Genomic DNA, 19,015 nt, shown 5'->3' on the forward strand with positions numbered 1-19,015 from the left:
CTCCATGTTTTCATCCAATGCTAGGGGAAAGTTTCTCCAACTAAATAAAGGGATATTAGAAGGCAGTTTTAGTTATATCAGGAATGTAACTGATTCAACATTCTGGTTATAATAAACATATATTTCATTAGATTTTCTCCTTAAAATTTCAGGAAGTTGTGGTTGGTAGTTACTTTATTTGGTAATAACAAAACAAACAAAATATCAATTAATTTCTATCACCTGGAAACCTACATATTAATTAAATGTCTTTTTAGTGAATTCCAGAAGCAACTGTTTTTGCATAAAACTGAGTAAACAAAAATTAGTAATACTAGTTCAGGCATAAAAAATAGCTTGAAACAATAAGAGAAATTGCTAGAATTACAAGCATACAACACTAGCTCTTCCATTCTTCTTGAAAATAATAGACTTAAAAAAAAGAAGTGAATGATTGTAGGATGTAGAGAGAGAGTGGAATAGAGAAACTACCAATTAAACATTTCAGAGAGGAAAAAGATTTACATTAAAATAACCTGAAAATATTCCATTAAGGAACACCTATTTGTTTTCCTCCTGGTTTTCCTCCCACTTCACTGACCTCTCCTTTTCTGTCTCCTTTACTGGTTCTTATTCATCTCCCTGACTTCTTAGTGTCCCAGGGTTCCATCTTTGGCCTCTTTTCTTTACCATTCACTCCACTGGTGATCTCATTCAGTTTCTTGGTGGTAAATGCCATCTCTACTCCCAAACTTACAGCTCCAGCAGCAACTTCTCCCATAGTCTTTCCCAGTTCAGATAATGATAACTCCATCTTTGTAGTAGCTCAGCTCCCAAACTTTGGAGTTATCCTTGACTCTTCTTTTACATCCTACATGCATCCACCAGCAAATCCTGTCAGCTCGATCTTCAAAATATGACCAAAATTGGAACACTTCTCATTTGTTCCTTTGCTACTGCTTTGGCCCAAGCCACCATCATCTCTTACCTGAATTACTGCCATAGCCTCCTAACTCACCCTGCAGCTTCCCACACATCACACAGTGATCCTGGTAACGCCTATGTCAGGTCGTGTTACTCCCCTAAACAAAATCCTCCAAGGGCAGTTAAAAGCCCAGATCCTTACAATACCATCTAAGGCCCCCCACCAAGTGTCTCCTCCCACAAATTACACCTCCTACCACCTTCCCCCTCACTCACTCAGCCCTAGACACACTGGCCTTCTTGTTGAGCCCAGAAACACTAGGCAAGCCCTCAGGCCTTTGCACTTACAGTCCCTCACATATCTGCATGGTTAGGTCTCCTCTCAAATTTCACCTTCTCCAGGAAGCCCTCTCTGAATACCCTGTGCAATCATCCACTCCTCCTCCCACTCCTTATCCTCTTCCCTGTTTTATTTTTCTCCATACATTTATCACCATATAAAATCCTAATACATTTACTTATTTTATTTTCTATCTCCCCAGTTTCATTAGACTGTAAGCTCCATAACGGCATATATGTATAACCGCTATAGTCAATAACTACACCCAGCACATAGTAGCTTTTCATTAAGTATTTGTCAAATTAATGTTCATTCATTTGAAAGAACTTTTCATGGGAAGCATAATTTGAAACAGGCTAAAACCTTTATTATCTGGGTCTATCAATATTGTTGTTATACGACTCAGCAGAACTTATTTGAGTCATAGGGAAAAAGTCAGCTTAGTCTACCCTATGCTTCAGATTACTCTCTGACCTAACATTTCTTGTGCACTTACATAAGGCAGGCAGTGTACACTTCCTCCCTCAACCTTTCCTACTCCTCTGCTCTCTGCAGTCCCCTAAGCACAGTAACCACATCTTTGCTCTTTGCCTCTTGTCCCCCCATCTTCTTACCCATCCAGTGTCTACTCTTCATTTAGCAGAGTCCCAGGAAGCCATTCTTCAGACTTAAGAATGGGTTTGTATAAAGGCATCCACCTCTGTGGGTGACAGGGGCTGACTTTGAGAGATGGGGCTGGGACAGTCAAAACAAAAGAAGGCAACTCGTGTGGCGACTCTGGCCTCGCTGCATCCTTGCGGTGCTCTAACTCAATGGACAGACAGACGTTAAGCCCATCCAACAGCTGAGGATGCTGACTTGCTGGGCTGGCTCCTTGGGTCAGGGAATTCCAAATTTAGCATGGTAATTGCTTCGCTTTATTTGGGCACCTTCTGTTCATCACATGAAATATTCGTGAAAAATTTTCGTGATATTAAAGCTGTACAAATATACAATGAACGCCGTGCAGCTGGCCACATGGCCTTGTATCTCAAGGTGGTTAGATGTGGCCAGTTTTGCACTTAAAAGTGTAGTGCTCTTTACTTCTAATAGACCTTACAGAGATAGGAAGGGGGTGGCTTTGCCAGGGGTGGGCGCCTTTCCAGCCCCTGCCTCTTAGGAACAAGATCAAAGAGAAAAGAAAAAAAGGTGCCGGTCTGTGACTTTTTGATTGTAAACGCAGTTTTAAAATGACCCATACCCCGCACGTACTTTTGGTGAGAGTTAGTCCCGAGACAAGGCTGCGAAGTGGATCTGAGCGCGTCTTTCAAGAGGGGAAAAAACCCTAAATGGGTCAAAGGGCCACCGGGACTAAAGATTCCGGGGTCGGCTCGTCGCCCGAGGAGTCCCCTCAGCGAGGCAAGCACACAAACCACAACACAGTCTCTGCGGCAGGCAGCCCCGGACCCCAAGGGGCGGCGTGGGAGCGCGTCCCGGACTCCGCGTCGCCTTCTGGGACTCGGCCCGAGAGCGCCCGTGCCTCCCTGCCGCCCACCTCCCCACTCGCGGCTCCCCCCACACGGCCTTTCCTGAGAGGAAACACCTTCGAAAGCTCCTCTCACTTTTCTCCATGTGTGAGAATTGTCAAGGAACAAGACAAAGCAACAGGCAGCTTTCCGTTCCCAGCTCAGAGGCCCGGCCCTGGGCGAGCGCGTGGCGAGGGGCGACCGCGGACAGGCCTTGGGCTGCCCTCGGAGGCTTCCCGGGCGCCGCCGGCTGCCCCGCCCACCCCGTTCCCCGGGCGCTGGCCCCGCCCCCGCCCTCGCGGCCGCCGCTGCTTTCGGTTTAACGTTGCTGGGGGCCGGGCGGGCGGCTTCAGCGCGGACTCCACGGCCTCCGCCGCCTCCGCCAGGGAGCGCGCCGGGCGCCGCCGCCGCGGGGCTCCTCGCCCGCCGCCCCTCGGCTGTCCCGGAATCCCCAACAAAGAGCGGCGATGAGCCTGCCGCCGGCAGTCGCACCCTGAGCGCTCGCCGCGCGCCCCCTCCCGTCCCCCGGCTCCGCAGCGCCCGCAGCCCCGGGCGGCGGTTTCGGCGCGGCGGCCGGTGCGGGCGATGGAAGATGGAAGAAAGAAATGTCGCGGTGAGGCTCGAGCCGGGAACCGACTGGGTGGAAGGGGTGCTGTGGTGAGGTCGGACATGGGGTCCACCATCCGATTTAGGGTTTGGTCTGCCTTTTCGCTCCTCTGCCCCCGCGGATCCTGGGCCAGTTGTGTTTGTGTCTTAACGCCAGGTCCTGGTAACTAGTTTTCTTTTTACTCCTTTGTGTTTGTTAGGAACCTAGAAGGGCCAACTTCGTGGTGTTAGGTTTAGGGATTCTGATTCAACCTCCTGCTTTGAAAACGTAAGAATTGGAAGAAAAGCCTAAGTAACTCATTCTTGTTTAATGATCAAAAGAAGGAAAGCTTTAAAGAGGACCTAATGTGCTGGTTTTTTGCTCTGCCAAGTCAGCTCTTGTATTTAGGGACTATCGCGTTTCACTGTCAGAAAGAAAAAAAAAATACTACTTGGCATTGAGTGAGCAAACCGACAAGGGAAGATTATTTGGTGTAATATTCAGAGTCGCTTTTAAAGGCTTTTAAATCATTTTGATTTGCATGTATTTGCATACACCCGCTGCTTTTCAGCTCGACATTTTGGCAGAAAATGTTAAAAGAGATTTTTAAGAAACGGGTTAGAACGTGGGTTTAGAATATTGTCAGTGACCTAAATAATAAATACTTAGGTTTGCCATTCCCTGCGATGTCTAAGGATGTTAAACACCAAGTGGGCAGAGGGTGTAATGGGCACTACAATTTCATTTGACGGAGACTGGTTCCCACCGACAGTGGGATCCAAGGTCTCTGCTCTGGGTTAAGTCTTGAGTGGGTCTAGGTGGTGGTTTAGGGAAGAGGGAGATCTGGAAAATTACTCAAAGTGAGATTCTGGGAATAAATGCTTCAATTCATTAACTGTAATTATGTACAAAGGATTTTGCTAAGCGCAAGAGAGAGGTAGGAAAGGATTTCTGCTCTCAAGGAGCTTGCTTTCTAGTAGACTTCTGCATAGGTTGTCATGGAGGATCCCAGAGGAAGGAGAGGTCTGGCCTAAGGAGTTGGAAGTCCTCAGGGAGGAGCTGGCAGTAGAGCTAGACCTTGAAGGAGGGATTGTTTGGCTTTGTGATATGTGGGAGTAAGGAACACCCTGATGAAGGAAAGGAAATGCATTTTCTGACTTCTTACAAGAAATATTTTAGTATCCTTTCTTTTCTTAGAGTATTTGAAAATGAGATTTTCTTTTAAAAAGTCATTAAATTTCTCTTCAGCAGTTAAAAATGCAGCATGCTCTACAGAACCAGTGAAACAATGCAAAATAAATGAACACCTTGACCAATTTTAATGGTTTGGTGCATGTCCTTTCACAGCTTTCTGATGCCCATCCACAAATCATATCACAAATACATGATTTTGTCTGGTTTGTCAGATATTGCATTAATATAGTATTTTTGTACCCAAAGAAGCAAAGTGGTACCATGGAAAGTGTTGGACTAAGGAGTTAGGGTACATGGCTTGTAGATTCTGTCACTGACGGGGGGAGTTTTTACCATTGCCTTGGGCAAATCATTTAACCTCTGAAGCTAGTTTCCTCTCTATAGGATGAGGGGGTTGGGTTACATGCTCTTTCAAGGCCTTCTAGCTCTGACTTTTTATGTTTCCATGCCTAGACATGTATTTGTATTACTTATTCAACGATGTACTCTTAACTTCACATTCTGAATCTCTCTTGTGTTCCTTGAACTTATCAGCAGTGTTATCTGCACCATTGGATGTGGGAGAATGATGAAAGCTGCAAAGCTAAAATAACTTTATTAAAGTGAAATTCCACAATTGAATGTTATTTTAAAAATTCAAGCAGTGAAGCTTGATCCGCAAATCTCAATGTGTATTGACACTGTTCATTTATAATCAAAGACTGATAAATACTTTACTATGTACATTGCAATTAAGAGGTTCAATTTTGCTTTCAATTAATCTAAATACTAGCGTTTTAGAAATGGGAAACCTTGGAAATCCTTATACAATAGTAAATCTTGGGAATTTGGGGGAGGAAGAAGAGAGAAAAGCAGCTTATTAAAAAAGAAAACATACCTCAAGAATATAGAGATACTTTCCATCAGTGACTGTGTTCCCTTTAGAAAACCTTGGTATTTATGTATTTGTATGCCAACTCCAATGGGAAATGTTAGAGTGGGATGTAGCCTGGCATTACATTGTAAAAAAAAAAAAAAGTCCAAGAAGTTTCTATTTTGGAGGTGATTTTTTCTCCTGTGGAAATCCTGTAGTGATTTTTCATGCATTATTCATAATCGAAGACACTGTGATAAAGGGTTAGTTTTTAGCCTTGGTTAAGAGTTGCTGGGGCAGAAACCATGTGAATATTAAAATGTGTGTGTGCTTTGGCCTCAAGACTGATTTGAGGTTCACCTGGGGTAATGTTGTCATTTGGCAGTTATAAAAAGAGCATTTATTTGGGCTTGGGTTGGATTAGGAGGTGAGTAATGGATGGTGATCCTTCCTAGTTTTTGGAAATTAATTCAGACATGATTGAAGTCTAAACAGTCTGTGAAAAATAACCTGGCGATCAGTAGGTGTCTTAAGTCTTCGTACCCTAGGATGTGAATCAGACTTATGGAAGGCTAAGGGTTTGGTCTAACCGTAAATCACTGTGGGTGCCAGGTTCTCAACTTTCGTGGCCTTGGCTCCCCTTTGCCAAGAGTGGAGGTGTTTTCACCCTGAATACTGCCTCCTAAACCTTCTTGAGTTCTTTTTCAGTTAAACCAGCTTTGCCTTATTTTAGGGGGGAGTACAGGATCCAGATGAATTTCTCCAGTGCATTTGTTCAAAGTGTCTTGATAAATAGCTTGTGGTGTTTGTGGTATTGTATGCAGACTCAAGATTTGCTAGAAAGAACTTAAGTCAGGGCAGTATTTTTTTTTTTTTAATGCAATTTTATTGAGATGTAATCACATAACATACATTCATTCAGAATGTTCACAGTATTATCATATAGTTGTGCTTTCATCACCACAATAAACTTTGAACATTTTCATTACTCCAAAAAGTAAAATAAAAATTAAAATAAAAAAATAACATCCAAAACATCCCATTCCCCTCCTCCCCCCATCATTCATTTACTTTTTTTTAATACAATTTTATTGAGATATATTCACACACCCTACAGTCATCCACAGTGTATGATCAGTTATTCGCAGCACCATGCTACAGTTGTGTATTCAACCCCAGAAATCAATTTTTGAACCTTTTCCTTACTCCAAAAATAAAAGTAAAAAAGAACCCCTAATTCTTTCCATCCCCTCCATCCCACCCTATTCCCCATCCAATTATTGTCCCCATTTTTCCACTCAACTCTCTATATATTGGACAAAGGGAGTACGAAACACAAGGTTTTCACAGTCACACAGTCACACTATGCAGTCTTCATAGTTACACAATCATCTTCAAGAATCAAGGTCGCTGGGTTGCAGTTTGACAGCTTCAGGTATTTCCCTCTAGCCATTCAAACACACTAAAGACTAAAAGGTTATGTCTATATAGTGCATAAGAATACCCTCCAGAGTGGCCTCTGAAGTCCATTTGAAATCTCTCAGCCACTGGAACCTTGTTTTGTTTCATTTCACATCCCCCTTTTGGTCAAGAAGATCCTCTCAATTCCACAATATCGGGTCCAGGCTTATCTCCAGGAGTCTTTTCCCACATTTCCAGGGGTAGTCACACCCCTGGGTGTCACATCCCACGTAGGGGGGAGGGCAGTGAGTTCACCTGCCGAGTGGGCTTAGTGAGAGAGGGGGCCACATCTGAGCAACAAAGAAGCTCTCTTTAGGGGGACTCCTAGGCACAATTCTAAGTGGGCTTAGCCTCTCCCTTGCAGCAACCAGCGAGGCAGTATTTTTGGAAAGAGTGTGCCCCTTAGCACCTTTCCGGTGTTTCAGTGTTACAGGGCCATCTTATAAAGACAGTGTTCAAAAGCTCCAAATATAGTAGCGTTAGTAGCATGACAACAGTGGTAGTATCAACTCAGTCTCGGTTTACATTGGAGAAAAAGGGTAATTTGCATCAGGTAGTTAGTTAATAAGTTATTCTTAAATCCAGATGATCAATTATCCATGCCTCATTTGAAAATAAGATATGTTATAACATTAATGTTGAATCTTGGGGTATGCTGTTTTATTTACACCAAAATAGCACATGTCCCTGCAGTCCACGCTTGGCATCCTAAAAGAAAGATCATTCACTGTGCCCATGGGGCAGGGACTTTGTTGACACTCCAGGGCACAGAGGTGGCGGGGCATTTTCTCTCTTGGGGACACACGTGGTGCTGGAGAGCCACCAGCTTCTCTCCCCCTCCTCCATGTGGTAGCCACGCTGTGGCCAGGGCAGACCACTCCACTCTTAGGGGCTTGGTCAACAGCCAGTAGCCATCTGGTGTGAAACTCTGTTTCTCTGACTACAAATGAGATGAATCAGAATAGTTTGTACATGTTGACAGGATATGTTTTACAGTTTATTCTTGGAGTTAGGGACAAGTGGGGGAATTAACATTTTCACCTGAGTTAGGGGCTCTTTTCCTACGTAATATTTTCATGAGGCCCCGGGGTCTTCTGAGAAGCCGCATTTTCTTTATGTTTCATTTTTAATTCCTAATTTTTGGAGAATGCTTGTTTTCATTCATGGTGCATTGTTATTGCAGCTAATATTTATTGAGCTCTTGCTGTGTGCTTTAACATGGATTATCTCTTCCAGCACCCATGACAAAACCCTGTGAGATCAGTTCTGACACTATCTCCGTTCTACCAATGAGGAAACTGAAGTCCAGAGAGTTCAAGTAACTTGCCTAAGAGCCCATAACTGATAAAAATGGCAGAGCTGAGATTTAAAGACAGGCCGTCCATTTAATTTTTTTTGGATTTTATAAAAAGTTTTATTCTAGTAACATATATACGATCTAAAATTTTCCCCTTTAACCACACTCAAATATATAATTCAGTGATGTTAATTATGTTCAGAATGTTGTGCTACCATCACCACCATCCATTACCAAAACTATTCCATCATCCCAAATAAAAACTCTGCACATGTTAGGCCTGCGCTCCCTATTCCCTACTTCCACCCCATCCCCTGTAAACTATATTTTAGATTTTGATGCTATGAGTTTGATTATTCTGATTATTTCATGTCAGTGAGATCATACAATATTTGTCCTTTTGTGTCTGACTTAATTCACTCAACATGATGTCTTCAAGGTTCATCCATGTTGTCATATGTATCAGGACTTCATTCCTTTTTATGGCTGACTAATATTCCACTGAATGTATATACTACCTTTTGTTTATCCATTCATTGGTTGATGGACATTTGAGTTGCTCCCGTCTTTTGGCTGTTGTGAATAATGCTGCTGTGAATATTGATGTGCAAATGTCTGTTCGTATCCCTTCTTTCAGTTCTTCTGGGTATATACCTAATAGTGGAATTGCTGGTCATATGGTAATTCTATACTTAGCTTCCTGAGGAACTGCCAAACTATCTTCCACACCGGTTGCACCATTTGATATTGGCATCAGCAATGAATGAATGTTCTTATTTCTCCACATCTTCTCCAACACTTGTAGTTTCCTGTTTTTTTTAAATAGTGGTCATTCTAGTAGGTATGAAATGATATCTCATTGTGGTTTTGATTTGCATTTCCCTAATTGCTAGTGATCTTGATCATCTTTTCATGTGCTTTTTAGCCATTTGTATTTCCTCTTTGGAGAAGTGTCTATTCAAATCTTTTACCGATTTTTTAATTGGGTTTTTTTTTTAATTGTTGGATTGTAGGATTTCTTTATATATTCTAGATATTAAACCCTTATTGGATATGTGGTTTCCAAATATTTTCTCCCATTGACAAGGTTGTCTTTTCACTTTTGTGACAAATTCTTTAGATGCACAAAAGTTTTTAATTTTGAGGAGTTCCCATTTATCTGTTTTTTCTTTTGTTCCTTATGCTTTCAGTGTAAAGTCTAAGAAAGCATTGCTTACCACAAGATCTTGAAGATGCTTCCCTACCTTTTCTTCTAGTTTTATAGTCCTGGTTCTTATGTTTAGGTCTTTGATCCATTTGCAGTTGATTTTTTTATATGGTGTGAGATAGGGGTTCTCTTTCATTCTTTTGCATATATATATCCCGTTCTCCCAACACCATTTGTTGAAGAGACTGTTTTTTCTCGACTGAGTGGACTTGGCAGCCTTGTAAAAAGTTAATTGGCCATAGTTGTGAGGGTCTATTTCTCAATTTGATTCCATTGGTCAATATAGCTATCCTTATGCCAGTACCATGCTGTTTTAACCACTGTAGGTCTGTCATATGCTTTAAAGTTAGGAAGTGTGAGTCCTGCAACTTCTTTCTTCTTTTTCAAGATGCTTTTGGCTATTTAGGGCCCCTTAACCTTCCATATACATTTGATAATTGACTTTTTTATTTCTGCAAAGTAGGCTGTTGGAATTTTGATTGGGATTGCATTGAATCTGTAAAACAATTTTGGTAGAATTGACATGTTAAGGATATTTAGTCTTCCAGTCCATGAATACAGAATGTCCTTCTAGTTATTTAGATCTCCTTTGATTCCTTTTAGCTGTGTTTTGTAGTTTTCAGTGTATAAGTTTTTTACATCCTTGGTTAAATTTATTTCTAGGTATTTGATACTTTTAGTTGCTATTGTAAATGGAATTATTTTCTTGATTTCCTTCTCAACTTGCTCAATACTAGTGTATAGAAACACTACTTATTTCTCCATGTTGATCTTGTATCCCACCACTTTGCCGAACTTGTTTCTTAGCTCTAGTGGCTTTGTTGTAGACTTTTCCAGACTTTCTTTATATAGGATCATGCCATCTGCAAATAGTGAAAGTTTTACTTCTTCCTTTCCAATTGGGATGCCTTTTATTTCTTTTTCTTGCCTTACTGCTCTGGCCAGAACTTCTAGCACAATGTTGAATAACAGCAATGACATCCTTGCCTACTTTGAGTCTTAGGGGGAAAGCTGTCAGTTTTTCACCATGGTGTACAATGTTAGCTATGGGTTTTTCATATATCCCCTTTATCATGTAGAGGAATTTTCCTTCTATTCCTATTTTTTAACATGTCTTTATCAAGAAAGGATTGTCAGATGCCTTTCTTGTGACAATTGAGATGATCGTGTGTTTTTTTCCCTTTGTTTTGTTAATGTGGTGTATCATATTAATTGATTTTCTTATGTTGAATCACCCTTGCATACCTGAGATAAAATCCACTTGATCATGGTGTAGAATTTTTTTTTTAATGTGCTGTTGGATTCTATTTGCAAGTATTTTGTTGAGGATTTTTTGCATCTATATTCAATGAGAAATTGGTCTGTAATTTTCTATTCTTGTAGTATCTTTATTTGACTTTGGTATTAGGGTGATTTTGGCCTTTTAGAATGAGTTACATAGTGTTCCCTCCTCTTCAGTTTTTTGGAAGAGTTTGAACAGGATTGGTATTAATTCTTGGGATGATTGGTAGAATTGCCTTGTGAAGCTGTCTGTTCCTGGACTTTTCTTAGTTGGGAGGTCTTTTTTTTTTTTTTTAAGAATAACAAAAAATATTGTACTATAACATGATTTACAGAAGTTTCCAGACAAGCCATAAAAAATGGTAATAAGCTTCTTTTTTGAAGGGAAGATTCTACATTTGACAGCAAAGTCGCAATGTTATTAGTGAGGGCTTTGATGTTTGTTTGATGTTCCCATTTTGGTTCAAACAAACAAGCTTGTGGATCTCCAGCTTCTGAATAAAGTTAGACTTGGCTAGAGGGTATATTCTAAAGAACTGGTTAGCTGTTTTTAACCAATGCATTTTAATTAGATCAGCATAAAAAGGTGGGGGCAGGGAGAAGCTCATAAAATTAAAATAAAACTACCTCCTCCTCAAAAATAAAAATAAAATAAAGAAAAACACCCACACCCCTGCAGCTAACCCTGACAGCGACCTTCATTCACAGTGCTTTATACTTAAACCATGTTGGGGAAAATGAATAAAAGCAGGAGAGGGATGACTGCTTTTAAATGTTTCGCAACAATCCAGATTATACTTCTAGTCTCTTCTCATGCTTTACAACAGTCAATCAGGACAAGACATAGATTTGCTAATGTGCGTTTAATCACCAAAGGACTGAAGATGTCTGGGCTTCTATTTTGTAATGTTTCTAAGACTGTGTCCATTAAATGCAAACAAAAAAGGAAGAAGTCTTGGCAGAACAGGAGAAGTGATGCACATTTGATGATCAGATCGATTTAGATACTATTCATGGCATTTGGCCTAGTCTATCCTCTAGCTGTTTCTATGGCTTGGGCTTCGTTGGTCTTCCACTTCTCTGCTGCATCATGTGCTAATGGATCATCTGGATTGGGGGCACTTAACGAAGCCTGGATCGATAGCAGAACTGTGTGGATCTGCAGTGCTGGGGACCACTTATCTTTCAAAATATCTAAACATATTCTTCCCAACTTGTCTGCATAAGGGTGCTATATTCTGGTTGTGAAATGTACTTTAGGGGCTGCCATTGGGTTTTCTTCTGGAAGGAATAGCTCAAGTTTAGAAGTTCCTCCTTCAAAGGGGGAATCTTGGGGGCCAGCAATGACCACATGAAATTAATGGGTTTTGCTTTCATCTGGTTCTGCTTTAATACAGGAACTGGCTGTGCCAGCAAATACTGGGTTTCCTTGATAGTCCTGCGGGGCAACCCAGCCATCCTGTCAGATCCCGAGTTTGGCCTCTGGTCTTGTCTCCAGTTCTGCTACCTTATGCATGAGTGGATGTTGGGAGGTTTTTAATGACTAATTCTGTCTCTTAAACTTGTAATTGATCTGTTGAGGTCTTTGATTTCTTCTTGAGTCAGTGTAGGTTGCTCGTGTATATCTGGGATTTGTCCATTTCACCCAGGTTGTCTCATTTGTTGGCATACATTTGTTCATAGTGTCCTCTTATGATCTTTTCTATTTCTGTGGGGTCAGTAGTAATGTCACCCCTCTCATTTCTGATTTTATTTATTTGCATCTTCTCTCTCTTCTTGTCAGTCTGGCTAAGGGTTTGACAATTTTATTGATCTTCTCAAAGAACCAACTCTTGGTTTTGTTAATTGTCTCCATTTTTTTTAAATTCCCAGTTTCATTTATTTCTGTCCTAGTCTTTGTTATTTCTTTCCTTCTACTTGCTCTGTGATTAGTTTGCTGCTCTTCTTTTAGTTCCTCCTGTTGTGCATTTAGGTCTTTGATTTTACCTCTTTCTTTTTAATGTAAACATTTAGGGCTATAAATTTCCCCCCAACACTGTCTTTGCTGCATCCGATAAGTTTTGATATATTGTGTTCTCGTTTTCATTTGTCTTGAGATATTTACTGCTTTCCCTTGAAATTTCTTTTTTGACCCACTGATTGTTTAAGGGTGTGTTGTTTAACTTTCATATATTTGTGAATTTTCCAATTTTCCACCTATTGTTGATTTCCAGCTTCATTCTAGTATGATAAGAGACAGTGCTTTGTATGATTTCAGTCATGTGATCTATCCTGGAGAATGGTCCATGTGCACTTGAGAAGAAGGTACATCCTGCTTTACAATGTTCTATATATGTTTGTTAGGTCTAGTTCATTTATCATATTATTCAAGATTTCTGTTTCCTTATTTGATCCTGTGTCTAGATGTTTTATCTATTGAGAAGAGTTCTGTATTCAAGTCTCCAGCTTTTATAGGAGAGATGTCTCTTTCTTCCTAAGTTTTGCCAATGTTTGCCTTATGTATTTTGGGACACCCTGGTTAAGTGCATAAATATTTACGATCGTTATTTTTTCTTGGTGGATTGCCCCTTTTATTAATATATATTGTCCTCCTTTGTCTCTTACAACAGTCTTGCATTTAAAGTCTATTTTGTTAGATATTAGTATAGTCACCTGGGCTCTTTTTTGGTTATTATTTGCATGGAATATCTTTTTTTAACCTTTTACTTTCAACCTAATTGAGTCTTTGAGTCTAAGCCAAGTTTCTGGTAAATATCATATAGTTAGATCATACTTTTTTATCCATTCTGCCAATCTGTGCTTTTGATTAGGGATTTTAATCCATAACATTCAATGTTATTACTAAAAAGGTAGTACTTACTTCAGCCGTGTTATCCTTTGGTTTTTATATGTCACACTTTTTTTCCCCCTCTCTTTTTACCCTTTTAGTTACCCTTGAAGGTAATCTTCATTTCTTCACACTACTCCAAGGAACTCTCTCCTTTCTTTTCCTTTCAGCCTGCAGGACTCCCTTTAATACATCTTGTTGGTCAGGTCTCTCGTTGAGACATTGAGAAGCTCTCTCAGTTTCTGTTTATCTGTGAATATTTAAACTCCCCCTCATTTTTGAAGTACAGTTTTGCTGGATAAAGAATTTGGGGCTAGGAGTTTTTCTCTTTCAGTACCTTAAAATATATCATACCACTGCCTTCTTGCCTCCATGATTTCTGGTGAGAAATTGGCACTGAGTCTTTATTGTGGATGCCTTGTATGTGATGAATCATTTTTGTCTTGCTGCATTCAGAATTCTCTTTTTCTTTGGCATTTGACATTCTGATTTGTATGTGTTTCACAGTAGTCTTAGGATTTATTCTGTTTGGAGTATGTTGTGCTTTTTTGGACATGCATATTGATGTCTTTCATAAGAGTTGGGAAATGTTCAGCTATTATTTTCTCAGATATTCGTTCTCCCCCTTTTCCCTTCTCTTCTTCTGGGTCGTCCATGACATACATGTTTGTGCCCTTCATGCTGTCATTCACATCCCTGAGACACTGCTCAATTTTTTCTGTTCTTTTCTCTGTGTGCCCTTCTGCCTGTCAGATTTGATTTTCCTGTCTTCTGATTTGCTGATTCTTTCCTCTGCCTGTTCATATCTGCTGTTGTATGACCCTAGTGTATTTTTAATCTCTTCTATTCCTTTCATCCCCATATGTTCTGTTATGTTTCTTTGCATACTTTCAAATTCTTGCTTATGCTCCCACATTATCTTCTTAATATCATTAATCTCTTTAGCTATATTTTCCTTCATCTCCTTGAATTCATTTGGGAGATTTGTTTGAACATCTGTGATTGATTCTTCCAAATTCTGTGTCTTCTCTGAAGTTTTAATTTGTTCCCTTGACTGGGCCATATCTTCCCATTTCTTAGTGTGGCTTGTAATTTTTTGCTAATGTCTAGGCATCTGATTGTCTTGAAGAGTTTACTTTGAAGGTCAGTTTCTCCCTCTTGTCTAGGGTTTTATTGCTGATTGACTTTGTGTTAGGACTTCTTTGCTGCTTAGTTCATCTTATTCTATACCTTTAGAATAGCCTGTGTTTAGCTGATCAGATATTTTCAGCTCTTCTTCATCTGATTCTTGCCCTGGATATGTTGTACAATTTTTAAGACTGTACTTTTGATTGTATTTAAGATTGCAATTGTTTCATTTCCAGTAGAAAGCTTCCTTTCCTGTGTTCCTTCTCTGGGAATCTTGATCTGTTCTGTTTATTTTTGTTTTGCTTCTGTAGTTCTTTACATTCTTTTCATTGTTGTATGCTGCTTTTGTCTGGAGGGCAAATTCTGGGAGGAGGGTCCCAGAATTCTGGGAGGAGAGGACTTTCCCAAGTCAGTATTTCTTAGCCCAAACAAGATCAGGGACCCCATCCACGAAGGGGGAACATCCTGGCTCCGATGTCCCCTAGGGAGGGGATCAGGAAGGGCACCCAAAGCCTCTTTGATGGCTCCCCAAATCTGTGCTTGTCTGCCCAGCAGATGCAGCCCTTCGGTTAACTGTCCTCTGGAGCCCTGATGATGCCCTGCGTCTTTACATCTCTACCACTTATTCCTCTGTTGTGCTGGTTTGAAGCTGTTATGTACCCCAGAAGAGGCCATGTTCTTTTAATCCATCCCTGCAGGGACAGACCTATTGTGGGTGGGACCTTTTGATTAGGTTGTTTCAATTGAGATATTACCCAGCCCATTCAAGGTGGGTCTTAATCCTTTACTGGAGTCCTTTATGAGAGGATAAAAGACAGAAACATTTGGAGAGAGCTGAGAAAGAGAGAAATGCCCCAGACATGCTGAGAGAGAAACCACAGATGCTCAGAGAGAAAACCACTGGAATCAGAAGCTGAAAGTAGCGAAACCTGGGAGCAAAGGACTGGTGGACACCAGTCACGCACTTTTCTGACAAGGAAACTTCAGATGCCAGCACCCTTTCTTCAGAGAAGGTATCCTCTTGTTGATTCCTTAATTTGGACATTTTCATGGGCTTAGACTTGTAGTTTGTAACTTAATAAATCCCCATTGTTAAAAGCCAACCCATTTCTGATACATTGCATTTCGGCAGCTTTAGCAAACTGAAACCCCTGTCCAGGGCAGTGTTGAAACAGTGGCAGCTGCTGCCTTTTTCCACATTGGGGTGAAATACCAGCTTAGAGTCAGGACCCAGTGATCTGAATTCGCTAATCAACAGCTGTGATCAGGGATCTACTGTGCCTACCCCATTCTTGGGGAAGAGGATTTTTATGTCCCTTTCTGTCCTCAGTGAACTCTCCAGAGACTGGACCCCAAGGTGTTCCGCTGCGATAGTGGTGGATGGGTGCTGGCAGCTGCTGTGTGGAGAGATCAACTGAGCATCCTTTACTGTAGCTTATCAGCCTCTTCCTCCCACGCTTCCCTGGATGCTGTACAGTGTTTTTCTGGCCTCTGAGCCCCAGGACAGTTGTTTCATTCTGTTCCTGCCTGTTTAATAGCTGTTTTGATGGAAGGACTGAGTCCTGGAGCTCCCTCCTCTGCCATCTTCCCCAGACATTCTATCAGTCCAGTTTTTTTAACCAACAATCTGCTTTTAGGAATTCACATTTACGATTGCAGAAACTGAGTGTTTGGCTCTAATGTTTTGATTCTGTGGGTCTTCGAATCTGAAAATGTGATGACTAATTCCTCAACATCCATTATTTTAAATATCTTTTGGTTGAAATAGTGAGAACTAGGGTTGTTGTTTGGCTCAAGAGATGGGCATTGTGTAATTTAGTGTCTAAAGGGATTGCTGTAGGACCCCATGCCAGGAGTTCCATATAGCTATAAGTAATTAATTGAATTCACAGTAAAGCAGATGGACAATTTAGAATTGACTATAAGCTTCACCTAATTTAGCTTCTAGTAGTATCACCTCAGAGAAGTGATACAGTCTTTTCCACAACTCGTGGATACTGCACATGGAAGGCTACTTTTCCTTACTATTTTGTCCCATGAGCTGGGACTCAGGGGTTGTGAGAAAAGGAGTCAGGAACAATAAGGAGGAGGATGGGGAACGAGCCCAAGATCTTAAAACGATCAGGCAGCAGCTGCTCCCTCTATCTCTTATCTTCTGTTCCCAGACCTTTGCTAAGAAAAAGTAAATTACAGAAATGGAGCAGCTTGGTTTTTCCCATAGCTATTTAGTCTGTGGACAGGGGAAATAGAAATTTGTAAATAGAAGCAGCTGTAGCTTCTTTTGTTTGGCCTCTAGGAGATTATTGGTTAAGGGCATTTCTCTGTATATGAAAACTTATACATGTTTTTGAATTTAGATTTTCAAAAATCTTTATTTTTCCAAAAGTCATTTGATAGGTCTAGTGTGTATTGAGTCATAGGCCCCTGAGAGAAGGGGAAATCTGGGTGGAAGAGTGAGCAGTGCAGCCAGTGCAGTTAGGTGATTGCTGTTTTGGTGATTATATTATTTTTGAGCAAAGTTATATTAGAAACATGCTGAGAAATTGGCTCTCCTCTGATCTCCATTCATGTCCCTGAAAGCTACAGTGATGGGTGTTAAAAGAAGCAAGCTGTTTCTTGGGTCTGAAACTTTCCATTTGCATGCCAAGTTACCTTTGGGCAGATTTTTTTTTTTTTTATCTTCATTTTATTGAGATATATTCACATACCACGCAGTCATACAAAACAAATCGTACATTCGATTGTTCACAGTACCATTACATAGTTGTACATTCATCACCTAAATCAATCCCTGACACCTTCATTAGCACACACACAAAAATAACAAGAATAATAATTAGAGTGAAAAAGAGCAATTGAAGTAAAAAAGAACACTGGGTACTTTTGTCTGTCTGTTTGTTTGTGTGTTTCCTTCCCCTATTTTTCTACTCATCCATCCATAAACTAGACAAAGGGGAATGTGGTCCTTATGGCTTTCCCAATCCCATTGTCACCCCTCATAAGCTACATTTTTATACAACTGTCTTCGAGATTCATGGGTTCTGGGTTGTAGTTTGATAGTTTCAGGTATCCACCACTAGCTACCCCAATTCTTTGGAACCTAAAAAGGGTTGTCTAAAGTGTGCATAAGAGTGCCCACCAGAGTGACCTCTCGGCTCCTTTTGGAATCTCTCTGCTACTGAAGCTTATTTCATTTCCTTTCTCATCCCCCTTTTGGTCAAGAAGATGTTCTCTGTCCCATGATGCCAGGTCTACATTCCTCCCCGGGAGTCATATTCCATGTTGCCAGGGAGATTCACTTCCCTGGGTGTCTGATCCCACGTAGGGGGGAGGGCAGTGATTTCACCTTTCAAGTTGGCTTAGCCAGAGAGAGAGGGCCACATCTGAGCAACAAAGAGGCATTCGGGAGGAGGCTCTTAGGCACAAACATAGGGAGGCCTAGCCTCTCCTTTGCAGCAACCGACTTCCCAAGGGTAAAACCTATGATAGAGGGCTCAACCCATCAAACCACCAGTCCCCTATGTCTGTGGTCATGTTAGCAACCATCGAGGTGGGGTAGGCCAATACCCCTGCATCCTCCACAGGCTCCTCAAGGGGGCACTACATCTTTTTTTCCTTGTTTTTCTTTTTTTTTTTTTAACTTTCCCTTCTTTTTTAAATCAACTGTATGAAAAAAAAGTTAAAAAGAAAACAAACATACAATAAAAGAACATTTCAAAGAGACCATAACAAGGGAGTAAGAAAAAGACAACTAACCTAACTGCTTAACTTCCAACATGTTCCTACTTTACCCCAAGAAAGTTACCTAATATAGCATTTCTGTGAACTTGTTCCTACTATATCCATCAGAAATTAACAGACCATAGTCATTCCTGGGCATCCCCAGAACGTTAAATAGCTTATCTGTTCTTCTTGGATTATTGTTCCCCCTTCCTTAATTGCTCTCTATTGCTAGTTCCCCTACATTCTACATTATAAGCCATTTGTTTTACATTTTTCAAAGTTCACATTAGTGGTAGCATATAATATTTCTCTTTTTGTGCCTGGCTTATTTTGCTCAGCATTATGTCTTCAAGGTTCATCCATGTTGTCATATGTTTCACGAGATCGTTCCTTCTTACTGCCGCGTAGTATTCCATCGTGTGTATATACCACATTTTATTTATCCACTCATCTGTTGAAGGACATTTGGGTTGTTTCCATCTCTTGGCAATTGTGAATAATGCTGCTATGAACATTGGCGTGCAGATATCTGTTCGTGTCACTGCTTTCCGATCTTCCGGGTATATACCGAGAAGTGCAATTGCTGGATCGAATGGTAACTCTGTATCTAGTTTTCTAAGGAAGTGCCAGACTGACTTCCAGAGTCCTAGAATTTAAATAGTCCAATTTAGTGGGCGTGGTTTCCTGCTGACAAATGTCCCTCACTGAAG

The 19,015-nt window shown here is 40.8% G+C and overlaps 1 protein-coding gene and 1 pseudogene across 3 annotated transcripts in view; one reads left to right on the top strand and one right to left on the bottom strand.

The window, feature by feature from the left end:
• Positions 1 to 19,015, top strand: part of PSD3 (pleckstrin and Sec7 domain containing 3) — a 514,520-nt gene that overhangs the window by 54,691 nt on the left and 440,814 nt on the right. For 2 of the 3 annotated variants that reach the window (XM_037812499.1, XM_037812501.1), the window contains exon 1: positions 3,094 to 3,361. The exons of the other annotated variant lie outside the window; for it this stretch is intronic. In XM_037812499.1, the coding sequence (XP_037668427.1) occupies positions 3,341 to 3,361 (21 nt within the window). In that variant the 5' untranslated portion in view covers positions 3,094 to 3,340. Of the gene's footprint in view, positions 1 to 3,093; positions 3,362 to 19,015 lie in introns of those variants that run through there. 3 annotated transcript variants of the gene reach the window in all.
• On the bottom strand, positions 11,628 to 12,085 carry LOC119516257 (annotated as a pseudogene).

Source organism: Choloepus didactylus, chromosome 20 (genome assembly GCF_015220235.1).
Source record: "Choloepus didactylus isolate mChoDid1 chromosome 20, mChoDid1.pri, whole genome shotgun sequence".
In the NCBI taxonomy this organism is placed as follows: Eukaryota; Metazoa; Chordata; class Mammalia; order Pilosa; family Megalonychidae; genus Choloepus; species Choloepus didactylus.